Source organism: Dufourea novaeangliae, unplaced genomic scaffold (assembly GCF_001272555.1).
Source record: "Dufourea novaeangliae isolate 0120121106 unplaced genomic scaffold, ASM127255v1 scaffold208, whole genome shotgun sequence".
NCBI lineage: Eukaryota > Metazoa > Arthropoda > Insecta > Hymenoptera > Halictidae > Dufourea > Dufourea novaeangliae.
This window is the reverse complement of record NW_015374114.1, coordinates 1,086,211-1,112,164: the sequence shown is the minus strand read 5'-3', so window position 1 is coordinate 1,112,164 and position 25,954 is coordinate 1,086,211. Positions and strand designations below refer to the sequence as shown.

General features: G+C 40.8%; 2 protein-coding genes across 6 annotated transcripts; one reads left to right on the top strand and one right to left on the bottom strand.

Annotated features, from left to right (window-relative positions):
- Positions 1-478: 478 nt before the first annotated feature.
- On the bottom strand, positions 479-25,408 carry LOC107191022 (E3 ubiquitin-protein ligase CBL-B). 2 transcript variants are annotated; one of them, XM_015579950.1, is made up of 8 exons: positions 24,705-25,408; positions 9,581-9,727; positions 9,235-9,501; positions 8,939-9,158; positions 8,564-8,728; positions 3,101-3,377; positions 1,705-2,337; positions 479-529 (listed from the first exon to the last, which is right to left on the bottom strand). In XM_015579950.1, the coding sequence occupies exons 1-7, from the start codon at positions 25,268-25,270 to the stop codon at positions 1,709-1,711; spliced, it is 2,271 nt and encodes a 756-aa protein (XP_015435436.1). In that variant the 5' UTR covers positions 25,271-25,408; the 3' UTR covers positions 479-529; positions 1,705-1,708. The 2 variants fall into 2 exon arrangements, with proteins under 2 accessions (XP_015435436.1, XP_015435435.1); XM_015579949.1 differs by lacking the exon at positions 479-529 and having other exon boundaries at positions 1,606-2,337.
- On the top strand, positions 10,116-13,098 carry LOC107191024 (probable phospholipid hydroperoxide glutathione peroxidase). 4 transcript variants are annotated; one of them, XM_015579951.1, is made up of 6 exons: positions 10,126-10,181; positions 10,724-10,830; positions 11,910-12,012; positions 12,091-12,200; positions 12,262-12,353; positions 12,526-13,098. In XM_015579951.1, exons 2-6 carry the CDS (start codon positions 10,770-10,772, stop codon positions 12,739-12,741), a joined length of 582 nt encoding a protein of 193 aa, XP_015435437.1. In that variant the 5' UTR covers positions 10,126-10,181; positions 10,724-10,769; the 3' UTR covers positions 12,742-13,098. The 4 variants fall into 4 exon arrangements, with proteins under 4 accessions (XP_015435438.1, XP_015435437.1, XP_015435440.1 ...); XM_015579952.1 differs by lacking the exon at positions 10,724-10,830 and having other exon boundaries at positions 10,116-10,181; XM_015579954.1 differs by lacking the exons at positions 10,126-10,181; positions 10,724-10,830 and adding an exon at positions 11,093-11,153.
- Positions 25,409-25,954: the final 546 nt, after the last annotated feature.

Here is a 25,954-nt window from a genome sequence, read left to right as displayed (position 1 = left end):
CTTCCTCGTGAAGTTCAACGTTTTTTTTTTCTTCTTCTCATCACTTCTTACTTAAATACAATTAGCGTCATGCCGCTTCTCTTGTCGCGTAGTTTGTGTGTGTGTTTTTTTTTGTTAAGCAGTCTTCTTTCGTTTCTGAATACACGTATACGCGCGTGCGTTCGAGGCGAAGAAATACACCAATGGTACTTCTGAGCATTTTCCACGAGGGGAGGAAGAGGGGAGGAGGTTGTTCAGTCGTGGTAATAAGATTTAAAAGAATCACTATAACGCGTGCAAAAATAATTCACGCCAGTTGATCTCTCGAGGCAAATTTGTGGAGAACATCGCGTCCGAACCCCCTAGCTGGACCGGAAGAATCTTTTTTTTTTTCATCGATCAGCCAGGATGCCCCATATATTGCTCGGGGAGGAACAAGGAATATCCGAGCTGTAGAAATCGCTTTTCTTCCACATTCCAGATATAATTAATTCTACACGGTTCTTGGTGCCACAAGGAAGGCCAGGTTATGACCCCTCTGTGTTCGACCCTGAAACAGAAGAGAAAAACGAACTGGACTATGAGGTAATACAAGTTTCCTTTGGAACAGAGCTATAAGCTACTGCTGTTCCCAGAGCAGAATTGTCCCGACTAGAGATGGGCAAATTCATTGTCTAGATAACAAATTTGGAACAACGAATCAAAAGATTAAAAAACAGTACTTCGTCATTTATAATCGATTAAGATGTCAATTTCAAATTTTGTAACAGAATAATATTTTTTCTTGAACACATGTCAAGACGATTACTTAATAATAATATTTATTTTACCGGAAAAAACTCTTTGATACAAAGATCGTATGAATATAAACAAGGACAAGTGAATAAAATATGGAACACAAAAATACAGTAACAATGGAAAAAATATAATAATATAATAATATAAGTGAAACAAATCAAAAGATTCATCAAGAGTATTGGCCATTATACTTAAGCGGATTAATGGTTTAAAAGTTGAAACTTACCGTGGTTAGTTTTGTGATATTGAATGTGAGTGAAAAAACGTATTTAGCCATATTAACATTTAACTGTTTTGAAAGGTCAACAAGACGGTCTTAGATGCTGCCGTTTCCCTGCGTATTATTCGAATGAAATTGTGCCCAACTCTAGTCCCCACCAATAGTCATCCCGCCGTATTTCGAGCGAGCCATCGGAGGATCATAGTGGAGGTAATCCAAGAGGGGAAATTCTGTTCTTGGAGCAGCGCACTTGCTTAGCTCTGCTTTAGAAGGTTCTAATATTTCTATCTCCTCTCTACCTGTATCGAGTTTATTTAACATTTTATACGCGTGTTTCCTTATTACTAGATTGGTACGCATGAAATGTCATCTCATCGGGGGGTCTACTTAAAAAACGAAAAATCTGTATATAAAGAGGCTTTTATCGATCGACTTCCGTGACACTTCGTATTTACCAATCCAAATAGCACCAGTAGGAAGGCTACTACGCTCAATTTGAAAGAGTATCATAGACGGATATATGGATGTGTGTCGTTGATCGTTTTCTTTTTGTTTTTTTGTTTTTTTTTTTAGGTTGACATGAGAACTGGAAAGAAGCTGTGGTTTCGCATGAGTAGTTACACGACAGGGTTTTGTTCTGGTTTTGTTTTTTTGCTGGTATTTTTTGTTGTTGCTAGAGGCTTTAGGTTTGCATTTTTACCGCATACCTGGTCAAGACGATTTCGTGGCAAATCCGTGCAGTATATCATATGCCATTTCAAGATTGTTCCTAGTTATACAGAGCGCTCTAATCACGGCGTCTTGCGCGAATCCGAGAGCCGTCAGCTTGGTTATGTGCTCGACGTTCACGTTCTCGTATGTCGCGGAGGATTCTGGCTTAGCGGAACCACCACCGGTGGGATCGTCCTTACCTCTCATTAGGGCGGACAATCGAGCTGTATTCGCTTCCAGATTAATGTTCCTCACGACGTGCTGTCTTGTACCGGGTATCACGATCGTGTTCTCGTAATGATGATCTTGTTGTTGGTGTCTATTGTGCTCTTTGCCGGAGGTCTTCGGCGGTCGTGGCACGGATAACGGTGGCGGGACAGGTGGCACCGAGTTGCTACCAGACGTCGTCTGACCAGACGATGTTGAAGACGCGCAACCGCCTCCGGCGCTCAATCGACTAGGTTTTTCGGGTAATGTTGGCGGTTGCACCACTGCCGCCGCCGCTATGTGATTGCCTTGGGGGCGACGCACGTGACCTCTGTTCACCGGGAACGGCGCTGGCGGTATCGGTGGTGCAGCTGGTGACGGCGAGGAGGCACGATGCAACATATCATATCCTGCCTCGTTCACTGGTAGAATAAAGAAAATAACACTCGTTACTTGTCCATTCGAATATTCTAGTCTATATCTTGGACCTGTATGGAGTCACATTTTTCAAACTTTAGAAGAGAGCAAGTCGAAGGTGTTGAAATCTGGTAACCGTTCGATAAAAATTTAACACTAAACCTACCGAACCTTTCAAAAAGATAGGAATTAGATCAGGAAAACTGGTCGTGGTAGATTTAGTGTTAATGAGAAACAATCGCTAACTTCGAACTATTGAATGGACTTAAAACAAGTCTCGGTATGTAGAAATGGTGAATGTTGCGTTAAGTCCTCTATGCGATGGACTTCACAACGTTTCGCTTGGAACAAGATATGGACATAATATCACTTTTATACTGTTATATTAAAAACTAAACGACAGTTTTCTTGCTGGGGGTGCGACATAATTATCATGAGCAAAGGACGGGAATCTAGAATATATAGGGTGTGTCCTTTAAGTGTGACACCTTCCAAATACAGACTCCTCTCGATTATCGTCCCGAATTCGTGTCCACGCCAGGACAATAATCGTATAGGGAGAAATGCTTCAGGCCCTCGTATATTGCCCGAGCTTCGACAACAAAAACGGAGGGGCAACAAAGTATACATTTGACAGGTTTCGCGACCCCAGTGGTGGGGATGACGCCTAGACAATAATCGTGTAGAACAAGCCGGACGATAATCGAGAGGAGTCTGTGTCTGTTTTAATTGTGAAAACGCAAACAAACAAAAATATTTTATACTCACGATTGTTGTTCAATTGATTGTCGGCGCTCGAGTTAAACACCGTATTAATGGCGGACGAAGGGGGGGGGGGCGCGTTCTCCTTGGGCACCGTCAAGTGACGCGTTCTCGTCGAGTGACTGTTAGGCGTCGGGGATGGGGACGGTCGCCTGGGTGGTAACGGTGGACTCGGCACGATACGTCGCGTCGAGACCGGCGAGTTCGACGGGCTCGAATCCTCGTACTCGTCCGAATCGTCGCACATCGAGCCACAATGCCCGTTGCAGAGATCCATGATTTCCTAAAACATTCGGGGCACGAGGCAGCATTGCATTAACATCGGGACGGTATTACGCTACTTAGAGACAGAGAAAGAAAGAAAGATACCCCGTTTTGTACTGCTATTATTGATGACTCTTTATTAATGGATAACGGAATTCATGTACAGGATCTTCGTATTATCATGGAAGTGTTTACTCCTCTTGAGAGTCGTAACGAATTTTTTTATACTTTTGTTCGATTTCGGATAAACGAGGTTAATTACGAATATCCTGTACGAACAATTTTCGAAAATTCTCACTCGGTAGGATATATAGGGTGAGTCACTTTAACTGTACCACCAAAATTTACTTATAAACTACTTGTACAAAAGAATGTTTCAAACGAAAGTTGACTGGTATCGAGCGGGACATACAACATGATAAGTAGTTTTTTAATATTTCGCTTTTTTCATGGAGATACGAAGGTGACCTTCAGTTTTTGTATCATAATGTGTATTATTTTTGACCCCGTATACCTTAGTAGTTTTTTTACTCAGATTCAATATTCGTTCGAGTCGTAGGGCCAAATATTATACATTATAATACAAAAACTCAAGGTCACCTTCGTATCTCGATAAAAAAAGCGAAACATCTAGAAAATAATTATCAAGTCGTATGCCCCGTTCGATATAAAAAAAATTTGCGTTTCAAACATTTTTCATACAACAAGCAGTTTATGAGTAAATTTCGGTGGTACAGTTAAATGACTCACCCTGTATATTGAACACACTTTTGATGACCGAGTTTGCAACCGAATAAGATGATGTCGTCTCGAAATTATCGCAACTGGTGGACAAATAGTTCATGGACGAAATTCCAAGAAAGCTTCGGTTGGTAAATTCGCGATGACGAAAAAGAAAAAAAACGCGAGAACTTACACACATACACACATACACACACGAGTGTAATCCACGAGATTTACGTTCTAGGGCGGTTCCTTTCACTCGAGGTACGAATGTCATGTACAGTGAATCCTCGATGAGTGTTCGAATGCTCCTCGACACTGAACATTAAATATTTTATAAATCAATAGCCATACGCGGCTGAAACTAATATTAGCTTTAGAATTCTAAACTCTATCACTGTGCTAACATCATTAAAAAATCAGTGTTACCACCTGGGAACTTGTCCTTGTCAGTACCAAAGGGTTTTCGATCGCTCATCGAGGATTTACTCTACACGATTAAATGGCGAGGCAGCGTAAATAAAAAGCGTGGGAAGCGTAAGGCCGTAAATGCGTTTGTTCACTTACCTGCGGTTTTTGTTTTTTTTTTTAGCGAGGCCGATACCACCATTTTTCTCCGTCGGCTTTATGTACATTACCGATTTTAGTAATCTTTCTTTTCTTTTTGTTTTTCGATCATGCAGCGGGCAGAACAACGGGACCCAGAGTGTAGATAAACGTTATGAAAATAAAAGGTTATAAAACACGATCTCATGCGAACAAGAATCAACGATACACCTTGCGGCTCGGGCTTTGCGTCAAACAAAAGGTTCCCTGTTTGCTGTTAACAGCGAGATCCACTGTAATGGAGGGAGGCGGCAGATGCGAAACTAGAAATCCAGCGAAACGAACGTGTAAATGTATACATGGTGTGGATACGCCCGATGACAATAATAATTTCATTAAAGAAGAAGAAGAAAGAGAAAACAAACGAAAAAGAATGAGACAGAAAGAGAGGAAGAGAGAAACGTTACTGCTCGTTGGTCCCTGATATACATTATACAAATGAGTAGGAGAAAACGTAGGCTATGGGTAATAATTTTTACGAAATATTTATTTTTTAGACCCCTCTTTTCTCTCGCTGCTGGTATATAGACAGGCCAGCATAAAACGGTTCGATCCAGCAGCACTAATCAATTCTAGGTACAAGATACACTAAACGGCTATACACGTGAACGCAGTGTATACTCCCCTTTCACACTTTTTTTCCGGTTTACTACTCCCAAGAGACGTGTATATATACATACAGGGTGTTAATTTTAACTCGAGCACCTAAATTATTTCCGCTCTTATTGAAAGTAAGAAGAAATGACTAAATAGGATGTAATTGCTTTTTTTACTTTTTATTACGTTTATTTACTTCTGCATTCTTCGAACTGAAGCTAATTTCTTCGCCTTCAAGGTCATGGTGTGTTGGTCGTTGAACTCATCTTGACGCCGACTACCACATCGCGTTATAAAAAATACATGTTAATATGCAAAAAGAAATACGAGGACCTTGAAAAAACCGTTGAAATGACCTTCACAGAATTTTTTTTATCACCATCAGATGCACGCCTTAAAGCCATGTACCTCCTATTTAGTAATTTTTTCTTACTTTCAATAGTAGCGGAAATAATTTAGGTGCTAGAGTTAAAATTAACACCCTGTATAATCCACGCGTGTTTAGCTCGTCAGACTGCCAATCTTAGGGGATATATTGTAAAAAAAAAGTAAAGAGTACGATTTGTCAATTCCAGCTCCGTGTATGCGGTTCATGCATACAGGATCTGTGGATGTGTGTCCTGTATATTAAGAGAGGATACGCGTACAGTAGAACCGCCATTTTATAAAACCTCTGGTGTCTACCGACTGCTGCCCTGCCTATTAGAACTTTGCGACGCGGCTAAACACGTGTTTACTTTATCGAAACATTCGTGTACCGATCGGTATGAAACTAAATAACTTGACGGTGAATATTAAAATAGAATTATTAAATAATACGGATAATTATATAATACAATATAATAGACGGTAGATATTAAATTTATGTCGAAGCCCCGAAACCCCTCGAAGCCCAAAAATGTTTCGAGAATTCGAAACTACGTTCCAACTCACCCCTAATAAATGTATACTGGCCAATTACGAAAAAAAAAATCATGTTCAAGGAAGCTGATCCAGGTGGTTTCCGGTTAACAAGAAATATTTTTCATTAAAACACAACCTCGAAATCTAGAAATGAAAAAGGGGCGTCAAATGATTCGACAAATAAAAAGAACCGTTGAAATTCCAAAAGCAATCGAGGGGTTAGAACGCTGAGAATTCGGGAATGAAAGTCAAAAACGAAGAATGCGCGAGTTCTCTCCTCGTGTGTAATTCGATTAATGGAGGTTCTACTGTACATAAAGATACTCGCGCAGTATTGATATGTTCCCAGTTGAAAAGTGCTTGACAAAAAGCACGAAACTTTGTTAATACTTGCTCTTTATGCGTCAACGGAATAAATAATAAATATCTAAGATAAAGAAAAATAATACACATCTTTGCCCTGATAAAGATGCCGCATATGTTGTTACATTGTTCCTATCGTCAACAGGTACGTAATTAATTCTAACAGAATAAAAAAGAGGAATAAAAAAAAAGGAAGAGTTAGAAAAAAAAACAGCGAACGGTCATTCCTCTATAGGCTACATAGCACATACTTGTGGCTCGATGTAAAGCTACACACCGTCTAATACCGTCGGAACTACGCTTTTATTGTATCTCCTTAATCAGAGAGTAGGTACTATCGAACTAAACTTTTCTACTCTTTTTGTTTTTTTTTTCTTTTCTTTTCATATGCTTTCACCGTGTTATTGTATACACAAAATACTGATAAAATACCAATTAACCGGAGGAAGTTCAGATGTCTGTAAAACAAACAAGAAAAAGTACACAGAGACACGAACAAGAGTACTTCTTTTACTTGGACTTCGCGTAAACAGAAGCATTAACCCTTTCACAGTCCAATCAAACGACGAAATATTCGTGATAACAAACTAAAATCTCGATCGTGCCGTACATAAAAAATACCACGAGACACGCTTTAACAATAGAATCTCTACATTTACGATGTCGTACCGTTTTTCAGAAGTGAATTTTTTTTACATTTCCGATTTAACCAAAATATAACACAGATACATATAAAGAAAAAAATTTTACTATATATTATATATGTATATAAAGATTCAAAAAGTTCTATATGCAATAGTAAAACTTCAGCCAAGGACATAGATAGTTGAGCTACATTAAATATTTCTAGGTTTAATTTGTGGTGAACTGTGAAAGTGTTGAATCTAAAATTACAAGTTTCCCTATATCCGGCAAGTGGTGTGCAATAAATTGCATATGTAAACGAAGCTTCACTCGAACTTCAAACAGTCGTATATGCATACACTGCAAAAGAAGACGCTGCCAGCTATACACAATTGGCACATGCAATGTAAAATGTCGGTTCGTTTCAATACTCGATCGCGTGCTAAAAGGGCGTTTTTAACTCTATCGTACAAAAAAAAAAGCGGATAACCCCCGTACGTAATTTGTTATCGTGAATTACGCACGGTACTTGACTACAATGTTGTTTCGAAAAACATTCTACGTCCTTTCAAAAATCGTACTGTCCACTTTCAATAAATCGTTAAACGACGAGTACAACTCGGTCGCATGTACGTTGAACGACGTACTGGTAGTGTGATTACGCCTTGTTGGAGCATGAAATATGAATGCGCCTCGTGGTGGATGCAACAAGAACGAATGAGTCATACAATAAAGCCCTAAACGGTGTAATGCAAAAAAGCAACCTACCTTAGGGTCTCCATAATTGCCGAGTTATTTTTGTTTTTCTTTCGATAATCCGATTCGTTTTGCAAATAAGTACTTTTAAAAACGTGTTAGTTCGAACGAGCACGGTATGAACTGCAAAAAACATTCGTATTAATCGTAACGGAAACACGTTTTCTCGAAAACCCAAATAATGTCAAGCCATTCTGCGAATTCTTATGTACATATATATATATATAGTTTTTTTAATTCGTTTCTTATATATAAAATACGAGTTATAAGAAACGAATGAAAAAAAATGAACAAAAAAGATAATGGAAAAGAAAAGAAAATATGATTCGGACAAAGCTTACAATAGAGACGAAAAAGTTGGTCCCTTTTTACATTGTTCGTTCTTCGAACATTTACTCCAAGTAACCTTCGTCATTATTTTTTTTTTTTAATATGTTTAAGCTTACGTACCTCGTAAGAGGTAACGGGTTCGATGATTATCCTATATGTGATGTGTCATGACGATCGTATAAAACTCGAGATCTCGCGTGAAATACATGAAGCATTCTTTAAAAAGATGATGCATGTTGCTGGGATAAGTTGTTATACATAGAACACATTTAATGAGGGTAGATGCTACTCCTAGTCGGATACCTCGGTGTCCGGGTCAAGATCCCGTGTGGGGGTTGACGCGTTACTAGCGGACGCTGAATGTGTTCCTGGTCGATGTGTTCTTCGAGGATCAAACGGATCAATGACTATCTGTTCAGTTCCTTTAATTTCAGCCCGACAAAACGGACAACCTTGTCCTTCAGAGTCCTGCAAACACGCATGATATTTTTATGCATCTTCTTTTATCGGTAATTGAAATGTTCATGTGCTACGCTTATAATCTAACTTCCGTTTCTTATTTCTATTTTCTTTCTCTTCGCCTATTTCTAGCTCAAATCCTTCTCTTCTACTTTTTAGCCAGTCCAGCCCTAATGTAATAATACAACGGTATACAAAGAATTAAGTTAATTGTAATACCTGCCAAGCCGTTAAACAGGGAGTACAAAGTAGATGTCCACAGGGTTCTATCCTGACATCCTTGTCATTTTCTGCACAAATTTTACACAACTGGAATGTGCTGCCCATTTCACAGTATAGCTCATATTGTTCTGCAGTAACTCTTATATGTTCCTCCGGTGTAGGTTGTACTGCCCATGTTAAGTCTGGATTTACATTATGACCATCAGGATATAAGTAACTGAAAACAAACGTTTGAATGTCATAAATCCTTTCGAATTCTCTTAGTATTAACAAACAACAAATAATATACTCACAAGCCTTCCCGATATCCATCAAGCAAGGCTTGACATAAACTTTTATTGTGAGGTATAGTCTGAAGGATGTCTCCATCAGATGTAACATATCCAATAGCCCATTGTCCTAACCTTGTACAACTTAACCGGAACACATAACTTCCAGGTCTACAATACTTTTGTAAGCGTGCTTTTACTTCATCGTATGTGAGGAAAGCTACGTATCCAGGATGAGTGACAGCCAAAATTTGCCAATTACGTAAAAGTGTAGACCATGGTTGAAATAACCTGCAAGAACAGGAATGAAATTAATGTCTCTTCGATGAGTTTACAAAGTGCAATTACCTGTTTATATTTAGGTACTTACCTTGTAAATACATCGAACTCAAAATTGGAAATATAATCATTGCACGTAAGGTCTATCGTGGATTTCAATGCCATGGCTTGTAGCACAGAACTAATTGGATGAACTTCGTTCAACTTATCCCTGAATACTTTCCATGGAACCAGTGTACTAAAAACAAATGAAAAGGTCGTTTATCACTGACCTGTCTTTCATTTTATACAATATGTGCTTTATACGTGAAAAATTAATTTTCTCAATGAAAATCAATACAAAAGATACACAAAAAGCGCAATTGGTGTATTCATTAAATATTTACTCAAATAACAATATGATAACCTATAAAGTACAGAATACTAAATCTCTTAATAAATCTTACAATCCTTAAGAGAAACTATCATGTTTGGTTGACTAATATACAAAGTTCAAAAAGATAAAATATGACAGTCATGTTATTCTGTCATGGGATATTTCCACCATCATCGTGCGCAGGTGTATAGTCAATGTGTGTGTAAGCTACACGCTACTACATAGTGGAGATTGGCGGCCGGCACATCAGTGCAAAAACAGACCTCCGACAGAACGGTTCAGTTTTCTCCTTTCGACGTTTTACAACATATTTGTGGTAAGATTCGTTTGATTTTTATTCGTGATATTATCATCTAGCATTATGTTCATGTATCAATGCTTGCATCGTACACGCAGAATACACACAGGGTTGAAATTCAGCATGATTCTACATAAAATCTCGGGCGACTCGTGCAACTTGATAGCACGGAGGATTTTATGAAGTTTCGTAGACGAACGGCAGATGGCAATCAACTGCGTTGTTACGCAAAATTTTGAAAGTTACACAGATATTTCGAAGAGCAACACCTTCGATCAATAAATCATTTTTTTTCTTCACTTATCGTCCTATCGTATTAGAATGTAACCAAAGACAAAAAACATCTTGTAGTTTGTGTAATCTTATCTTACTATGGTTATCAGTCTCATCCAGTCAATTCCTTCTCGGTTTTGCTGAAATTTATACGATAATCTCTTTATCCTATACCTCGGTAAATTCCCAATGTTTTCGACGGAACTACGCTGGCGATACTGTTTATCTTATACGTTGTATCACACGTCGTAAAAAGGCTATTTGTACCACAGTGTTTGCACTGACAGTTTCAGGAACAAGGTCGTGAACATACTGCGTACTGTACATCGAAGAATGCATTTTATAAAATTCGTGCTGCCAGTGGGATTTACTCAAGTTATCCGAAATTTTTCAGGCATGTAATCCGATAAGTTTCTCACCTGCTCCGCCTCCCCTCCCCTCGTTGCTGTGAGAACAAAGTAACGGTAGTGCGATCTTTTTGTTTCAAGGATGAAATTTACTGCGGCGGATGATACATATGCGCTTCTAAAGTTTGAATTCTGATATTCAGCCTGAAGCACCGAATGTCATTTCATAAATTCACTGTCGAATAACATTTACATTGTGCAATTATTACATATACCGAGAGATTCGTCTTGCGAGGCGAAGCAAGTGGTTTCCTGGCCAATGTTTATAAATTGCATCGTCGAAACAACAGGATGACACTATGACTCAGAGGTTCTCAATTTGTTTCGAGTACGATTCCGTTGGAATATTTGAATTCTCTTTGATGCACGCAAATGCAACGCGTTATTTTTGTAGCATGCTTTCGAAATACAAGTTTTTGAAAAGAGTATTGTTAACCTATCAATCATTTACTTTTCTATTCGTTGATATAGGTATATATACACAGACTGGTACAATTGTAAAGGAATGAAAATTGACCGATATGTGTGAATCCACCTGTATACATATAAATTTCAAAATACCCCCAGTTATGACAGATAATGGAAATCGTAGTTTCGCACGCCAATGCCATAACTATCTGTGTGCAATACGCCATGCATGAAGAAGTTGCAAGTAATCATTGTACGAGTAAGGTTAGGGTTATATGTATTATGCGTGATCTGTAACGCTCACATACATACATCTTAACGCTCGATTTATACAGTGTCCAGTCGTGGAAGTAAAGTTTTTCTAACCTACTTCGTAGAAATTTTGTATTGATCGTGATAATATCATTTTAACTTACCAAATTTTCGATAAATTTGACAGACGTGTGATAGTAAATATTTCTCCTGTGACTAGTAATTTATAGGTTATTATCGTATCTCCTTATTGTTTACTAACACCACTTTCGCTTTTTGCGTTGTGCTTGTAAAACTTCATACTTGCAACAAGCAGCCAATTTGTCAGCAGTAGTAATTTGTTAATGTTAATTCAGGCATTAATGTATAATTGAGGACACGATATTTATATATGGATTGATTGCAGTTGCGGCAACGGCAATGAGCGGAAACGACAGTTACAAAGATGCGAAATCAATCTACGATTTCACCGCCAAATCCATCAAAGGCGAAGACGTTCCTCTAACTAAGTGAGCAATTAAACTGATCTTTCGAACGAAGACAATTGCGTGATACAACATTTAATAATAATGCCGATACATTTACAGATACAAAGGACACGTGTGTTTGATTGTAAACGTGGCATCGAAATGCGGTCTTACGGCGACTAATTACAAGGAACTGAACGAACTATACGACGAATACGCTGAATCCAAAGGTACAATAAAATAAATAACTTATTTTTTTTTTTAGGAAACACTAAACTAATATATTTACAGGCTTACGAATTTTGGCCTTCCCTTGCAACCAGTTTAATGGACAAGAGCCAGGAGGTAGCGAAGAGATATGCAGTTTTGCCGACCGACACAAGGTATTTGAATACTTATTACAATGGCCTGCATTTATATGCACGCGACATATAATCCAATAATTCTTGCCGCACAATTCATGAACTACAAAACCACTAATGGCAAGAATTATTCGTGCAGTGAAACAATACATAAAACCCTGGTTGACTAAAAAATTAAATTCTTTTTTTGTAGGTAAAGTTCGACCTGTTCGAAAAGATCAACGTCAACGGCGACGACACGCATCCTCTGTGGCAATATTTGAAGAAAGAGAAGGGAGGAACTCTGGGGAACTTTATCAAATGGAACTTCACCAAGTTCATCGTGGACAAGGAGGGCAAAGTGGTGGAGCGACACGGCCCTAACGTAGATCCTAGCAAACTGAAAAGCCATCTCGAAAAATATTTCTAATTCCGCGTACGGTTTCCAGAATATTTTTTCTACATTTGCAACGATACGTACTCTACTATACAGATATATATATATATTCAAGAAAAATATCACTGAACAAACTACAGAAACGAACAAAATCGTCGACACAATTATTGTACATCGTGCATCGCAGATCTTAGATATGCGGTATTCACTCTACCAAAGCTTTAATCCTCTGCTTTCATGTCACTGAAAATATACTACTCTTATATATTATGAACACCGTAGGCTAGTCTTTTTTTATTTGCCGATAAAACCGTTCTTTCCGTGAATATCGACAAATATCTAAGTACTTCAGTACTCTGTGTATAAGTGAAACAATAAAAAGGGCATTGCACCCAAGTTCATTGAATTCTTCTGCGTGAAACCAATTCCTATATATCGCATAAATTTGTAATAATTGTATATACCCCGTCCTTTCCAGTTCGCGTCCTAAAAACCATTTTCGTGTCTTTCGAAAGGACATTTATATAGGTGTTTCTTTTTTGTCGGTGAATCACCCTAGTGAGACCACTCTATCGAGCCTCGCCGCCTTTCTGAACGAAAAAATTCGGCCGTTTATATATTTCTCTAGGGCCAATGCTTAGTATTTAATGACAAGAGGTTCGGGTCTCGAGGGCGTTGAAGGGATGGCCGCACGAGACAATTAAATTGAGTCGCATAAAACGACGCTAAAAATAGACTTTGTCCACGGAACGGAACGTAAACGCTGTGCATATAACGTAGCGCCAAAGTATACAGAGTGAAAGACACGAAGGGTTCATAACTTCTGGGAGTAGATAATAAATCCCCAAATAATTAAACAAAAAAGCTCTGATAAAAAGGGTTGAAACATTACGATTTTCAAACTTTAAAACAATTGTTTGTTTCCGTTAAAGCGAGTAACTTTCTCGCTTCGGGAGCTATTGTACCTTATGGAAACAATGGATTACCTTATCATTTCTTCTTTTCCTGATTACAAAAGGTTTTCCACGGTTTTTATTCCTCTTTTTTTAACAATGCTCTTCATTGTTTCCGTACGGTACGATAGCTCCCAAAGCGAGAAAGTCATCCGTTTTAACCGAAACAAACAATTGTTTATAAGTTTGAAAATCTATTTTTCGATTCGTGTTTATTTGGACTTTCTTTTCATCTTTTAACGAGTACAATCTACCCCAGAAATTATGAACTTTTTTTTTGTTTCACCCTGTATATATGTATACGCGCGCGTCAGGCACTCTCGACACCACCATAAAACATGAGACAATGGGGGAACACGAGTACCGTCGAAGAAATTTATAAACTCGCTTTGAAAATACTCTTTCGAGTCGCACGTGAAACACGTCCCTGTTCCCCTGCGCCTGAAAGACGATAGGGTCCGTCGGACGCAATATCCGGGAAGTAGGCTGGGTGAATCACTCTTTCTCGACAGCCAAATTCCTCCAGTTTCCGCGATACATATACATATACATATGTATACCCGTTTCTCGCCGCTTACACACACAGGTTGTGTCACCTGTTGGCTGCTCGGCCGCCGGAAGAAGAGCTGCTGTCCTCTATCTCGAGCAATTTAAACGAGACCCCAGATGTTCACAATAGAATTTCTTCACAAACGACACACAGCGCGGGTTGCGACGGGGCAGAGCCAATAGCATTCTTCTTTGTAGAAACTTGCTTTTGCCAAAGGATTGTGTCTTAGACCAGTGTTTCCCAACGTGGGGTAATTTGAATACTTCGGGTGGGCAGTTATCGAATCACTGACATTCGTCAGCAACAGTTTTACTTATGTGCTTTTTTCATTTGACGTAGTTATAAGTGTCAAACTGTTTCAGAACTTGGTTTGCTATTATGCTAGGAGGAGGCATCGAGATGTTTGAGGCGTTGAGGTTAGGAAACACTGCCTGTAGTCTGTCTGTATGTTAATAATACTGCTCCCGCCTGTTATTAAAACTATGTCCACAGTACTGAAAGTCTGGCGCATGTACAGAAGGTTTAATAAAGCTTAACACGTTATCTGTCCCGTTTGGAATTCTGATTGAAGTAATAACAAAAAATCCACAGTTGCATAAACATCCCACGGACTAGCGGCAATATAGACAATCGTCTAAAATACGTTTAATTCGTATTCTCACTGTCGACGAATTTTAATTGTGACCCATTTTAATCACCTTTGTTCTAATTCGCACTCTCCCTCTCTTTTTGCGAGCAGTTTCAGACAAAAACAGTTTCCGGAACTTCCATTCCACTGGAAAAATCTGTATACCCGGGAGCGACAGTGTGACCTAGTAGCATATTATACAGGGTGAAACAAAAAGAAGGGTTCATAACTTCTGGGGTAGGTAGACTCGCCAAATGACGAAAAAAGTTCTAATAAACATGGGTCGAAAAAATTATTTACAGCTTCAAGAATATTAATTTTTCGACTCGTGTCTATTAGTACTGTTTCTTCATCATTTGGCGAGTACTATCTCTCCCAGAGATTACGAACCCCTTTCTCTGTTTCTCCCTGTATAACCTCCCAGAAGAACAGAGCACACCTAGAACAGCCCAATCCTTTGAACAAACGGGGAATCCAACACACGGTTTTGCTCTAGTGGGAAAAATGGGTCGATCCGCGTCCCAGGCAGTAATATTCAGGCTACGGCGGGCCGATGATATTATTACAGGGCATCATCGTGTCCCCGTGCGAGCGGGTCAAGGATGAAAGGCAAACCACTCGACACGACCACGACGACCCCAGAGTCGCGAAAATATACAGTGTCTCTCTTTCTTCCTTGTACGTTTCCGTTTGAAATTCGTATTTCGAAGAAAGTAGGCGACCATGCGCGCCGCCGATAACCGAGTAACGTGATGCAAGTGGTAGAGAGGGGGCGGAGCGGGGGTGATGGGGGAGGAGCGAAGACCAGCGATTCGTTGAGTCGCGCGTGTCCTTCCTGAATTTCAATCCTGAGCAGCCCGCGCTTTACGTCACCGTTGAACTGGGTCACGTCCTCTATTGCAGGAGTACCCCCGTGTGTCTCGAAATTGAACGTTTCAAATGGGATACATATTCTGTACCGTACGCACGCGCACGATTATGTATATAAATACTATATATATATAAACATATATGTACACATACACGTATATATATATGTATATATATCTATGGATAGACGGTGCGCGTGGTTAATGTACAAAACGAAGCTGAGAGATACTAACGCTATAATTAGTCGTCCTTGCTTGCCGACTGATCCGAGGCTCGCCTCCATTCATAGATCCGTCGCTTTTCCAACACGTACCGACGACGGCCCCGCCGTTCCTCGGTCTATTCCATGTGGATCGCTGCGCGCCTCGTCACTAGTAATAGGCGATACAGTATCGATATTTCGAATAATCGATACTTTTCAACTGAAATATTGATATGTTGTATCGATATTTAATGTGACGATATTATTCCAGTATCGATACTTAACCCTCATAAACATCGAAATTTCGATACAATCGTTGCAATTTGCTATAACAGGTCGTAAAGAAGATGGACCAATCGAGAGATTCCCATAAACTTTGCGATTGGTCGATTTCTTTTCCATTCTGTTGCCTGAAAATAAATGATTTATTTTCATGTTTCATGAATTTTATTACTTCTAATTTAATTTCAAGTATCGATACCGATAATATCGATATTTTTATCGATACACATTTATACCAAATATCGATGCAATTCAAATGTACCGCCATCACTCATATCGCCTCGTCACTCTTGCGGCAGTTCCGCTCGCAAAATCGGGATACTCGAACCCGTCGTTTTTGTTATTTTCACTCACTTTGTCACCCTTTCGGACGCGGGAGGAATACATTTATTCTACATGTATTCATACATCCGTGTCTTTCCATCGGTGATCGTTAATTTCCGAATGACACGATAACATATAGCCGGCAATGATTTATAAAATGTAAATTCACCGGATAAAACAGGAAAATAGCGGTTATAGAAGGCGGAGATTCGATCTTAAGAAAGAAAACAGATATCTTGGAATAGGGCAGAGGTGCACAACATTTAGTAAATTAACCTTTCTAATATCACTAAGAAAGTCAAGCCACTTGGTCCAACTTCAGAAAAGTCTTATTTTTATAATACTCTTTTTCACCCACTGTATTTTGAGCGAATCTAATAAATATCACCGCTGACTCTGGATACATTTTGCCTTCCGTGGAAGATTTCTAACCACCAGGCGGCCAGATGCAATTACGCAATATATATATGTATGTATATACACAACGAAAATACACACCGATGGAAAATGTCGATGGAGCGGCTGGAGGAGCCCCGCGCGCGTTTCAAGCATGCTTCTCCGTTCGTTTCAAAGGCAGCACCACCACCACCGCGTGTGAGTATCCGTGTGACTCCCTCGACGATGCCTAACCGTTAACCACATTATCGACATTCATATCGAGAGCATCGTCATCGCTCGACCGAGCTCGATGATGCTTTCAACGACGACACGCTGATGAGGAGACTAAACAACCTACCCTGCAGCACATCCCCTGAACTCTCGGTCCCAGACGATACTCGCGATATGGGGTCATTCCACGCGAAATCAGACACCTTTTGGAGTAACATTTAAAAATGTTATTCGAGGCTTTGTTACCAATCGCAGCGCGTAGCCAACGTTACCGCAGGAACTCGGCCGGCAGACTCGCGCTCTGATTCGTCGAGGTTATATCGTGAATATCTTGTTAACAAAGCCTGGGATAACATTTTTGCTAAGGAAAAACTTGTTTCAAATCATCTCACAAGTCTCCCATTTCCGGGTCCTCCAACATTTTTATTACACTCTGTATACTAAACTGATCAGGAACTTGGGTCCGTGACGGTAACGCCACATGATTTCGATCGGTGATAGCGGGCAAGTTGTGAGTCAACCGGAGGCCAATCTCGTGTGCGTCCCGGTAAACGGTAGGCAGACGCGATAGTCGCGAAGAGCCGAGCTAGCCAGGGCTGTGGGGGCCAGCAGGCCGAGCGAACCACCACCACCAAGCCGCCGCCGATTCGTACAATTCGCTCCGTTTAATTCGCTTTAATCGCGACGTCACGTCCCCTTCCTTCCGCTTCGGCTCCACGTCCGGATACGAGGTTAACTCGCCAAGCTGGCAACGGGGACAGGAGGGGACACCCACCGAGGCTTTTTCGTCCTATAATTCTTCTCAGCAGACACGGATAGCTGATAGACCCGTCGTGCCGCCTATCAATGATGTCGATTCAACACCGACCCCCAGCCCCCGGAATTAATACAGAGGCGAAAGTATACAACCTCCGGAACGAATTCGCTTTTGCAGACGGCCAATATTCCCTCCCGCCTACGCGAGACCCGTTATTCTCTTGAGGGATACTAGCAAGTATGTGTATACGTTTAGTTTTCCTTTCATTCAATCATCATTCCGAAACTGTAATTAAATATTCACTCGGATATTCCCCCAACAAAACAGAACATTCTACCAATTGATTGTTATTAATATTTATAAATATATTTTGAGTAAATACAGCCGAAGAATACAAAAATAAATATTCTTTCTGGTCTTAATAAATTCGTCCTACAAGAAGTTAATTCGAACCGATACGCCTGGAGAATTTTACCGGGGATCTTCGGCATAATAACCCCTAATCTACCACTCTCGGCGCTGTTCGAGTAACGAAGAAGTTTCAGGCAAAAGGAAACATAGAAATTGCTCGTTCTTTTAATACTTAACTGAAACTGGTATACAGTAAATCCTCGATTTACGACAATTTACAAACATTAAATATTTCATAAACTAATGACCGTATGCGGCTGAAACAAATATCATTAGCTTCAGAATTCCAAGCTCTATCACTGTGCTAGACCTCATTAAAAAGTCAGTTTTACCACCTAGGGACTTCTTCTTGTTAGTGCAGAGGTGCCTTCGAACACGCATCGAGGATTCACTGTACACCTTCGCGTCTCTCGTGGCACCGAAATCGTGACAGGGAATAATACTTTCACGGTAATTCATTTCGAGAGCGTGAATTGTCGTTACAAAACGAAAGGTCAACTCGAGGTTTCGCCCCGGATCAACAACTCCGTTTGAACCCCGGGAGATCGAACATGTGCGCGCGCGCACGACCTTTAAGCGAGCTCTCGAAACAACAAGAAACGCCGAAAGAGGAAAACCATTCGACGACCCGAATGATTTTTCATGAGTGGCCAAGAAAATCCAGGTGCCGCCTGGGACCTGGAAATATAAGATTCTTCAGTAGTTCGCGCGCGTCACACGATATGAACTATCTAAACAACTCATTACATATTTGTTGTATGAAAAAACGTTTTAATGAATTATATAGCATTTTAAGGCACGTCTCGGATGGATACATCTTGATTTCATTATATCCTCTTTTTTTAGATATTAAGGTGACATTGAGTTTTCTCAAGATCAATGCATCTTTTTTTAATACCATCATGCTATAGCTCGTAGAATTCGTATATTCAGCTCTTCATGCGTCATCAGACTTGTGAAAATAGAAATTCACTTACTTTCACTCATCGAGAAATTGTTGAAATTGATCGTGAAATATGTTTACGAAGACACTTTGTCTTTGATTAAACGTTGAAAAACCGAGACTCGATTTTTCAATGACTTCCTTTACCCTGCCCCCTTAACCCCTTGGGTACATTTCTCGACTGAGACTCGTCGCGTACTAGTATATAAATATATAAGTATATAAGTATATAAGTACTATGTACATTATTATTAAAAAAAAATGAAATCTGTTCCATATGCAAATTTTGTTTCAATAAATCTGTACTCCAAGGGGTATAGAGAAAAATTAACGATTCGCCGATCTCACGTATCGGTTCAATATAACGAAGAGAGAGAAAGAGTTAGGCCATATAAAAGACAACTGCTACACAGCGCCGCCGCCGAGATCGGCACTTTGTCACCGCGACGAGGGGCTAAATTCAATTAGATTTACCCGGGGGAAGTAAAGACACATTAATGAAATAATCGTAGGAGACAAGAAACGGAATGCTCAACCTCGTTGAATTCCATTGTGCCTCGACGGTTTTTTTCTCATATGGCTTTTCCCAGCCCACATCCGGATATCGTTATACGTATCGTGAAGAGAGGAGATTCTGCCCCCCCTCTCATCCATCTCACGGGCTCCGCGCGAACTACGATCCTTCACAGCTTATACACATACACCGCGGCGCCCCCCCCCCGCGGTGCCACCACGCAACTGTGCCCTCTCTCTATGTGAGACGGATAGATGATGACTTCGGTCTCCTTTTCGATAAAAGCTCACCCCTTGCCACCAACTTCCGGTACACTCATCACTAAAAACATCCATTAGAGCGAGAACGAGTCCGGCGCGATCGTGTTCCACGGGAAACACAAATTTAAATTCTGTTCGACTTTCGGAACCGGTAATGTGCCCTCGACCGGTGTGGGAAAAAACAACGGACGTGCTTGAAAATTTAGTTATAAAGTTAGGTTAGTAGTAACCACTGAGTAGACATGGACACGAGCGGGGAAAGGTATCGAAAATTGTACCCGGATTACATGATATTCTGGGGGGAATTCGATGTTTGTAATGTAGTGTATAAAGTTGGATAATGATGAATCATTCTGTAATGTCAACATTTCCTGAGCGATATAGTATCGATATTTTGAATAGCGATACCTTTCAATTCAAATATCGACATTTCGTATAGATATTTCGAATATAGGTACTTTTCAATTCAAGTATCGGTATTTCGTATAAACATCGAAATTTCGATACAATCGCTGCATTTGCTGTAACATAACAGGTCCTAAGGAAAATGGATCAATCCCGAGCATCTCACAAAGTTTGCAAACGGTCGGTTGCTTTGAGGCGACCTACATATGTATGTGTCGTTTAATCGACACGAGTGTACGAAACGTGGAGAGCGTGGTCGTGCGCACAGCATCGGCGAAAAGGTCGAATAAAAATACAATCGGGATGCTTACTTTTTTTTTTCGCGGTACCGCGTAGGCGTGGATACCCGTAAATATCGTTTCCGGTCTAGTAAGTTGATCGGAGCTTCGTGTTTATCGTATATCGAGAATCGAATTAACACACACGTGTTTCCTACGAAGTTACGTGTGGACTACATCGATGTTTAATTTTTTATTGTCTATTGTGAACTCGTGGCCCCGAGGAGGATGGCAATGATGTATCGATATTTTCGACAATATGGATGTTTTTCCAATCGATATTTGGAGAGGATGCTTCACTAACGATGTGTATCGATTAAAATCGATAGCAACTGGTCAATGACAGTTGCATCGATACATCGAATGTTTTTTTTACCGTTCCTATCTGGCCCAACGAAAAGAATGACGACGAGTTGCGCGACGAGAGGCGAGGCGCGTACGGTGGGCCGGATGTCCGCGGATCATTTGACCGGAAACTGAAAGTTCGCGCATCGGCGTGAATGCCTGCCCGATAAATTCTTCGAGTCCCTGTTCAGCGTCGTTCTCGGAAGACACCGTGGTGTGGCCACACGTCGAATACAATTTCTTTCACCCTTTCTATGTTTGTGTCGAGTGTACCCGTCATGAAACAACATTAGCACATTTCTATGCTTTTTGTCCTAAAATATTCTAAAATGTCTTCAAATTATAAATATGTGTTTTGTTTTACCTACTAAATGATACTTTAATTAGGAAATGCAAATTTTGTTTGTTTATTAACGAGTATGACACATATTCGTGCTTTTAACAAGTTTTAGAATATTTTAGGACAAAAAGAGAAGAAAAATATCACTTGAAAAGAAAAAAAAGAAATATGGAGCAGTATACAATAAATCCTCGATGAGTGTTCGAAGGCTCCTCGCCAGTGACAAGAAGTCCCCAGATGGTAACACCGATCCTTCAATGACGTTTAGCACAGTGATAGAGCTTGGAATTCGGAAGCCAATGATATTTGTTTCAGCTGTATATGGCCATTAGTTGATGAAATATTTAATGTTCCGTGCCGAGGAGCCTTCGTACACTCAGCGAGGATTTACTGTACTCTTTAGACAACTACTTTCGTTTTCGTTTCTCTGCACTTCATAATTTTATAATCTCATTCCCCACCCTGTACATATATACCAAATGGCTCGTTGCCCGTTAATAAATAAACAAATAAAAAAAACAGAATCGGGGACTCGCAAGCGTATACGGAATACCCGATCCGACTTCCGCGGGAGAGAGTCTAATATAACCCCGATCCCGCCGACGGCGCGCTCGCATCAAGTATTAATAAATATTTTAGCGTTTCCCAGGAAGCTTATTCTATTTTCAACCAGGCATTTCCTAATTTCACCTCGGCGGGAACACGTTTCTGGTGTGTGTACTACTACAAAAGCTATCGGTCGTGATACCATTACCGAGATATCATTCATCGTTTGTGTAGCATACCGTTTGGAGAACAGAAAAAAATGTTTCTTCTTTTTCCATTTGCCGATTATTGTTTATTGTCCGCGTGGAATTTTTACGAAACGTTATTTTATTACAAAATTTTTTTTACAGAAGGTTTAACCACGGGGATCTGTATATAGGTACTCACGAAGCAGAGAATTCCTTGGAAGAGGCAGCTAAAGATGGATCTCTGCGAATCTTTTGTGAACGAAGGACAAAAGAACGTTCGAAGTACTTATTTCCGAGTTTTCCGTTCCGATAAATCGACGACGGTTCTGGGCAAATGGGGATCCAATTAAAGAAAAAAAAAAAGAAAAAAACTGGTCTCGAGAATTCATTAAGAACATTAGGGTCCGGGATCCGGAGACAGTTGCCGTATTAGCGCGAAGCTGCCGCTTCCGGTGTGATCGGAATTCCATTTATACCTTCGTTACGGAGCATCGGACCGTGTAAATCGTCAGGACGAACCGTTAGCGAGCATTGTCAGCCGGTTACTGTCCCCATTTACCACGAACTAGTGATGAGCGATTTAGTATCGATATTTTATATATTATATTTAACAATATTTTATATACATACATATGTATATGTTATATCGATATTCCATGTGATCATATATTCCAGTAGTATCGATACTCTGGGTATCAATCTATATATCCAAACAATTCAAACATTTCGCCATCACTGCCACAGATTCGAGCAACAATATGTACGAGACGCGATGGAAAGGAAAAATGAAGATTTGGGGATTCAAATACATACGACAAATCCCTCCCACCCACGGTCACTAGGTCTAACGGCGGAATCAAGTGAAACAGGACAGTCGACTTCTGGTTACATCCGTTTCCTTGATTATCCCACCGGTCTTGAACCAATTTTCAAGGGTGGGGACCGGAGCCGTTCATTCGGTGTCGTTTTACAAAACGATACACTCGACACCTACTTTTACTGGAATACACACGTCATAAACGCGGGTTGCCGGGTTACGTGCCCCGCCGTCGCCGCGTAGCGATTTATCAGCCGGTATAAATAAACGGCCAGAGCAGCGGTTCCGAGCCAATTCATGAATGACTGACTGCCCCTCCCCCCCAACCCCCTCCCAGAGATCCTCGCGCGGTCGGTCTCTACGGCGGACACCGACGCAGAGTTGTGGCCCACTACCATTTCCAAATCAATTTTCCCGATGGTGTACAAAATCTTTCATTTAGAAAATAAAATATTTCTACCGGAATGATCGGTGATCAAATCACTTTTTCCCGATGGTGTAAAAAATGTGTCATTTAGAAAATAAAATATTCCTACCGGAATGATCGGTGAGCAAATCACTTTTTCATGAATTTTTCTATCGCAAGGAATTGTCTAATTTTATGAAGGCGTATTTTTATATAGAATAGAAGTCTTTCTATTACTGGAAAGTCGTGTTCCGTCCGCAGAAGTATACTTATACTATTCTGTCAGAAATAAGAAATCGAACGACTATATACATACACTCGAAATTCCGAAATCGGTATAATTTAATTTATCATGCCGAATCATGCTGGATCGTTTGAATAAAATTGATCGAGTAGCTTTTACTCCGAGTACATGACACGAACGGTTCCGGTTGAAGCGGTATCAGCGCCCGCGACAAGGATAGCCGAATATATACATACGGTTTTCGTATCCGTATTGCGAATGGAGCGTGAATCGACGTTATCCGTTGCGTAGTCAATGGAATCTCATACTTTTACGGTCTGTCTCGTAGTGCACAATTACGCGCGCTTAGAGTGGTAAACAATAAAATCTATGGTGAGCATTTACGTGACAATACTACGATAACGATGTTATGAAATGCCTATTCTAGTGTATGACTCAGGATACGCGAGAAACGGGGAAGAATATAGTATAGTTCCCAAAACAGGTGTAAACGTATTACCAACCTGTAATAATACAGAAATTCGCGGAGAATAATTATTACTTCATACCGTTCCAATTCCATTTGCCTCTGTGCCTTTAACTTTGAAAAATTACTTCAAGAATTTTCAACGTTAATCTTGTGCTCTTAAAAAGGGTACGACTACGAAGAATTTTCAATTCGCTACGGGATACGGGGTCGCGGAAAGATCGTCGATGCTTGTTCCGGAGGTTCACGGTGTGAAGAAAGAACACTTCCGGCCGACGAAATATATTTCGCATACGCGTCAGCTGCACATGAGCCGACACGTCCTCGATTTTCAGTTGCACGCGATAGCTAATGTCAATATTAATGGGGGAGACGCGCAGCCGTTTTTAGGTTAGGTGTGCGCACGTGCGAGGGACCCCATATCGCAGCGCGCGTTTATTATTCGTTTTTACGCGCGCGCGCACGCACGCACACGCACACACACACACACACAAGTCTCGCGAAACGCACGCGACACGACCAACGGGGACAGGTGTATCCTGTTTACCACACACACATATATACATACACACACACACACCTATCGAGAAGAGGAAAACGGAACCGAACGGAAGCGTATAGGAAACGGATGCCTAGTGTCCGACTGACGGTTACGCACCTGATCCCGAAGCTCTCCTTCCAGAACTCGGCCGCGTCCGCCTTCGTGATACGGAACTTGTGGCCGGCGAACACACCGTTCGGGAATATGGCTTTCAATTCGGACAGCATGTGGCTGAACACGAGGCTGAGCTTGGTCAGATTACGACGATAATGGGACGTCTCGTCGAACATCTTCTCTTTCCCCTCTTTGAACAGCTTCACCGCTTGTTTGCACTTTCTCATCAGGTTGTTGATGAACACGCAGAAGTGCTCGTTACTGTGCAACATCTGCATCCTATCCTCGTATTTACTGTATATCAGTCTCAGACGTTGATACGTGTCGGGGAGAATGTCCAGAATGAACGGGGGTGAATTTTTCAGGTTCATACGTTGATGTTGACACAGTTTCACCACCTTGTCCATCAGCTTCCAGGTCTTGTCCAGCATACGTTTGTCGGTAGACAGTTTTGAGAGTGTCATAGGGTCGGCGAAACGGCCGTGAAGCTTCTGAAAAATCGAACCTATGTGCACCGTTCTGGTACGACTGCTGTGTCCTCCCGACGACATCTTGACGTGCGCGTGCATATCCCCCGACGACGACGACGAACGACACACCGGGACTCCCTGGCGGTGGTGTGTGTGTGTGGTGCTCGCCTTCGGACGCGAGCTACGCGCGCACTCTTATACACTTATATATATTATATATATATGTACACCACCTTCGTGGAACCACCGACGACGACGACGGACGACAACAAGCCTCGCGCTTTAGGTTAGCCAATCTGGCCCCTGCACACCCGCGATACGATATACCGCATTTCCTTTTTACCGAGACGCGTACGCAACCCCGACGACCTTCTCACGGAGTCGCGACCACCAGACGTGACATGATGTTACGCGATACCACATCCTAGGTCCAGCTATACCGTACTGACAACAGCGAACGGCAACAACGAATCGACACTGACACACGGGACCAAGCGTGCCGTGTGTCTCTCGCAGTCTCTCCTTAATTTGTAGTTTCGCTCGCAGCCGCGTGACGCTTCGATGGCGTTGCTGTAGCGCGCCCTATTCAAACCTGCTCCGCGAACCTTTCGAATGATAATGTTAAAATTTAACTGGATTTGGTTAAATCCCTAAAATTTAACGGTTAAATCTTATCTTTGATCATCTGCAAAAAGGAATTCTTATCGAAATGAATCGAAATCATGGATCTTGAGCTGAATTTTTTTCAAAGGACTTTTTATATAATTGACGGGATGGGGGTAC